General features: G+C 35.1%; 1 protein-coding gene across 2 annotated transcripts in view; it reads right to left on the reverse strand.

Moving 5' to 3' along the window:
- Positions 1-156: 156 nt before the first annotated feature.
- Positions 157-5,504, reverse strand: part of LOC117104299 (multidrug resistance-associated protein 5-like) — a 20,254-nt gene continuing 14,906 nt past the window's right edge. For both annotated transcript variants that reach the window (XM_033245086.1, XM_033245085.1), the window contains exons 12-15: positions 3,031-3,283; positions 994-1,178; positions 672-812; positions 157-557 (exon numbers count right to left, since the gene is read on the reverse strand). In XM_033245086.1, coding sequence (XP_033100977.1) covers positions 420-557; positions 672-812; positions 994-1,178; positions 3,031-3,283 — 717 coding nt within the window. In that variant the 3' untranslated portion in view covers positions 157-419. The remainder of the gene's footprint in view (positions 558-671; positions 813-993; positions 1,179-3,030; positions 3,284-5,504) is intronic.

Below are 5,504 nucleotides of genomic sequence, written 5' to 3' on the forward strand. Positions count from 1 at the left end.
CGTGTATATGTGTGCATGTGTGTATATGTATGTATGTGTGCGCATGTATGTGTATGTATGTGTGTATGTGTATATGTGTGTATATACTGTATATATATATATATATATATATGTATATATATATATATATGTATGTGTGTATGTGTATGTGTGTGTGTGTATGTATGTGTATATTATACTGTACAGTTATGCATATGTATATGCATATATATGTATATATATATATTTTTTTCTTCTTATCTACTTTTGTAATGTTAGTTAAGTTTCAATACATTGTACTATTTATGTTGTGTGTGGAGAAACCAATAAAAGCAAACAAACAATTTCCAGAATCAGATTGAAGAAAAAGAGGGAAATAAGGAAATGTTTCCTTGGTTTTTTACATGTAATTAATTAATGTATTTTAATGTTATTATACGTTACTTACTGTCATCCATATCCTTCGAAAATCTATTCAATATTCGTCCGATTGGCGTTGTATCAAAAAATTGCATCTTTGCAAGAATCAATTTGTTAAACATTTTGTTGTGAATTCTACCCGATGCTTTACGAAATATCTGGATGGAAAAAATAAGAGAATTTTCACAATATTCATATTGTAATGGATTTTGGAAAAGCGAGACCGTAGTGAAAGTAATTCTACTTTTGCGGAATGTTGCAAAGATACTAACCTTAATATTAAAGAAAGTGCTTGCTGTTCCAAAAACGAATATCGCAACGAAAACTAGAGCATAAGCAGTAACATATTTTGGGAAGTCAGGATTGAGTCGGATGTCGTTGCTATGGTAATCCGTTCCACTAGTGTTGAAACTCTTAAAGAATATAAAGATGACGTTGTAAAGTACTTACTCAATATAAGAAGAAAAAAAGAGATAATGTTTGACTCACAGCTAATATATCAACATTCTATTAAAGTCGCATAGTGTCACAAAAAAAACCGTATTATTCAAAAATAACGGTTGCACATGCACACATTTTTCGGCGAGTACTTACACCAGCACCTGCATCAATCCACAATGTCAACGTTAAATTGACAGCAAGCGTTGTTGATGACGCAAATATACTAAGAAAGATGAACACGATTAGCGTCGGCACTCCTCCAGTGTATTTGATGTATTTCCACAGGTAGGAGAATTTGCCAGCCCCTATCCCTGCGTCTTCTTTTCGAATCAGTTTACCTAAAATATATACAAGCGTCATTGAAATAGTTGTTGCACAATTTGTGTTCTAATTAAATTTGATTTATTTACTTTGATCTTAGCTCTTCATCCCGATCCGGCCAACGTTTTTTCATTCCATTCCACCAGAGCCAAACTCGTTTATTTTAACTTGTCAATGAAAATCGAGGTGAATATTTTCAATGACAAGTGCCACTAAAATATATCGATTTACAATATTAATAATATTAATCTATATTTATAATTACGATGACCTCATATCAAAGCCTACAATCACAGTGCTATTGCCCAAGTCGTCACATAACGCCTGGGGTTCGAAACCTATCGGTCTGAAAAACTGTAACAACATAGATCATTAAAGTCCCCATCTCATGAAGTGAATATAAATCTAAATTTCAGATTAATTGAGGGAAAAATAATGACTTTTACAGTAGTCTTTCATCAGAGTACCTGGCTCGCGTCCACATGGCTTGCCCGATGACATGTACGTTGTGGTATTATATGGAACGCCAAAAAAGCAACATCATACGTACATACTTTCGCATCTGGGTTTTATATGGAACGTCAAAAGGCCAGCCTTCAAATAAAATTGATTTTCAAGCACACTCGGTTTTCAGGCACAGTCGGTTAACAAGACCCACGAACAAAAATAGGCAAGCTATTCCACACCTTGGGAGCAGCAATGGAGAATGCTCTTTCCCCATACGTCTTTGTACGACATGGAGGGACAAACAATGTAGATGAACTAGATGCGGGTCCGAGAGCTCTAGAACAAGTGGTGGAGCAAATTTAATCAGGTCGGATATGTATGAGGGTGATTTACTATTTAATGATTTATATGTGAAACGCAACAATTTAAATGTGATGCTTTGCTTAATAGGTAACCAGAGCAGGCGACGAAGAGTAGGTGTAATGCTCAAATCAAGAGGCTCCTGACACGAGAGACGTGCAGCCGTATTCCAGAGAAGTCGCAGCTTCTCTTAAATATTCTAAGTTATAAAGTCTATATCCATGCGTATTATACATATTAAACTAAACAAAGACGAATATACGGTATTCAACAGTGTGTATTAGTTTTAAAGCCATCAGTAGACTTAACATTGCGCTAATAAACGTGAATATAATAAGCCGTTATAATAATACGAATATAATTCATAGTTTGAACTGCAAATTCTCGCATCAAGGTCATTCGAGGTGACATAAGCAGACACACACACATTTTTTTGTCGATTGACCTTGGATACCACTTAATATGTGTATGCGCAGTTCAAACCACGAATTGGCTTATTCAGTATCTGAATTTAAATTTATTAGCTTTCATCTAAAAATTAGAATTGAAAAGTACATTCCTCGTAAATTAATAAACGCAAAAATAGTATTGTTCTTAATATATTTGCACTAATTGAATTTCCGCGTCAAAAATTAATTAAAAAAAAAACTGAATATCTGTGTCTCGTTGGTTGAAAACTTTCATTGATCCGTTTAAAAGAGCAATTAAATTTTTAATTGCTTTTCATTGTTTTCTAGATTTTACTACAGCCAGCCGATTATGTATTAATTGATAATATCTATCGTCTGCTTTCTATGTTAAATTTGTTTAAGGGAGGGCCAGGTTTATGAAAGTTTTCTGATTTTGTTTTGTATCTATTTTTCTCACTGTGATCATTTTTTGTCTTTTATGTAATGATTTCATGGAAAACAATAAATATTACTTACTCACTTATATATTCATACGCAATACTGGTATCCGGAATAAAAACAATACGATAAAAAGTCTGCTAAGGAAACCAATCGAAACCGCGGCGCTATACAAATATTTGATTGAATTTAATCACGGATAGAACATACTTACCACTTTCTGCAGGTATATCCATATTATTGCTTTTTATAGTATCATCATATTTTTGTTCGTCTGGTTGTTTGGTTAATGTGTCATGATTTATCGAATGTTCTTCCTCCTTCGTGGGTGTTTTCAGATTTTTATTATAATGTGTTTTAATTAGCGTTCTGTATTCTGTATCCTTTTCCATTAACACGTTGTGTGAACCGTTCTCATAAATTCGACCGGACCGTAAAAGGTAAATGTCATCACAGTACTGAAGGTACTACACGTTTTAAAGGCAAGAAAAGAGTAACAATTAATTATATTGATCGATCGGTATCATAACAGTACGGAAGCCCGTTAGTGTCAACAGTGAATAAAAATTTCAAATCAGTTATCTGGCGGCCGCCACTTAATTATCTGGCGGCCGCCACTTAATTATCTGGCGGCCGCCACTTAATTATCTGGCGGCCGCCACTTATTTATGGGTACCCAGGTTGCGTTATAGCATTGATGTAGAACAGGCCATTAAAGAGCATGATTGGCCTAGCATTTAATATACGGTAGCATTTAGCCTAGCTATTCATTTTAGCTAAAGCTTGTAATAGCTTATAGGCCTAATAGCACTCATATAGCCATTCACAAAATTAGCAGTCATATAGCCATTCACAAAATGTATCTATATCTTTGCTGTAGCACATCAACTGTATTATATGTTCTATTTTGCTGTTTATGTGAGTGTGATATTGTCTGTTATAGCTGGGTTAAATATTAAAGGGCATTAAATAGTGATTAAAAGCATACAATTAGCTGGTCATCAGCTATACCTTATAATGGCAGTCATATAGCAATTACATGGTTAAGTATTAAATAGCGATTAAAAGCATGTTCGTAGCTGTTATACAATAGCTATAGCTTATAATAGCAGTCATATAGCACCCATTTCACAAAATATAACATCACTAGGAAGCATTAAATAGCGATTAAAAGAATGTCATTAAATAGGCGTTTGCGATGATAGGCGTTAGGTTTAAGCAAGTCATCAGGCGTTTGCGACGATAGGCTTTAAGGATAAACATGTCAGCCATTTTACCATGTCCGCTAATAAATAGATGTTCGCACCAGCCATTGCATATATGAAGAGGAATTAGTGTTAATAAGATTTTCAACTGTGTACGCTAATGTATAGGCATTTTCACCGGTAATTTTGCAATTTTTTGCAATTGAATATGTTATTTTTCCTATTTGTTATCGTCGCAAACGTCTTTTCAATGGTAAAATACTGACGTGCTCCAAACTTAATCCACAAAATAACCATATAAGCTATCGGCGCAAACGCCTGACTTGCTTAATTCTAAAGCCTATCGTCCGCAAACGCCTATTCAATGGTAAACCAGTGACGTGCTTAACCATAACGCCTGTTGTTGCAAACCCCTGACGTGCTTAACCCTAACGCCTATCTTCGCAAACGCCTATTCACCTAATCTGCTCAACCCTAATATTGCCTATCATCGCAAACGCCTACTCAATGATAAACTGCTGGCGTGATTAACCCTAATGCCTATCGTTGCAAACGCTTTTTAAATGGTAATGTGCTAAATTGCTTAACGGTAACGCCTATCGGCGCCAACGCTTGACGTGTTTAACTATAACGAATATCGTTGCAAACATCTGTTCAACGGTAATCTGCTGACGTGCCTAAACCTATAGGCACAAAAGCCTTCAATGGTAAATGGTATTAAACTGCTGGCGTGCTTAACTCTAACGCCTATCATCGCAAACGTTGTGTAAAAAATGTAGTTAAACCATTGTGGCAGCTACTAACATGCTTTTAATCAGTGATTTCTATATTTTGTGATATTGGTGCTATAATAAAATTGATATTATAGCTAGATAGTGACCAGCTACCATGTTTTTAAACACTACCGTATTTAATGCTTAATTTTAATCGCTATTTAATACTTAACCCTGTAATTGCTAATATTTTTTTTAATTGGTGCTATATAATATGACTGCCATTATAAGGTATAGATGGTGACCAGCTACTAGTATGTTTTTAATCATATAATGCCCTTTAATATTTAACTCAGCTATAACAGACAATATCACACTCACATAAACAGCAAAATAGAACATATAATACAGTTGATGTGCTACAGCAAAGATATAGATATATTTTGTGAATGGCTATATGACTGCTATTAGGCCTATAAGCTTTTACAAGCTGTAGCTAAAATGAATAGCTAGGCTAAATGCTACCGTATATTAAATGCTAGGCCAATCATGCTCTTTAATGGCCTGTTCTACATAAAGATAATGCTATACCGCAACCTGGGTACCCATAATTAAGTGGCGGCCGCCAGATAATTAAGTGGCGGCCGCCAGATAATTAAGTGGCGGCCGCCAGATAATTAAGTGGCGGCCGCCAGATAATTAAGTGGCGGCCGCCAGATAACTGATTTGAAATTTGTATACACTGTTGACACTAACGGGCTTCCGTAGAA

Source organism: Anneissia japonica, unplaced genomic scaffold (assembly GCF_011630105.1).
Source record: "Anneissia japonica isolate Jap-2015-1 unplaced genomic scaffold, ASM1163010v1 scaffold16607_len328336_cov185, whole genome shotgun sequence".
In the NCBI taxonomy this organism is placed as follows: Eukaryota; Metazoa; Echinodermata; class Crinoidea; order Comatulida; family Comatulidae; genus Anneissia; species Anneissia japonica.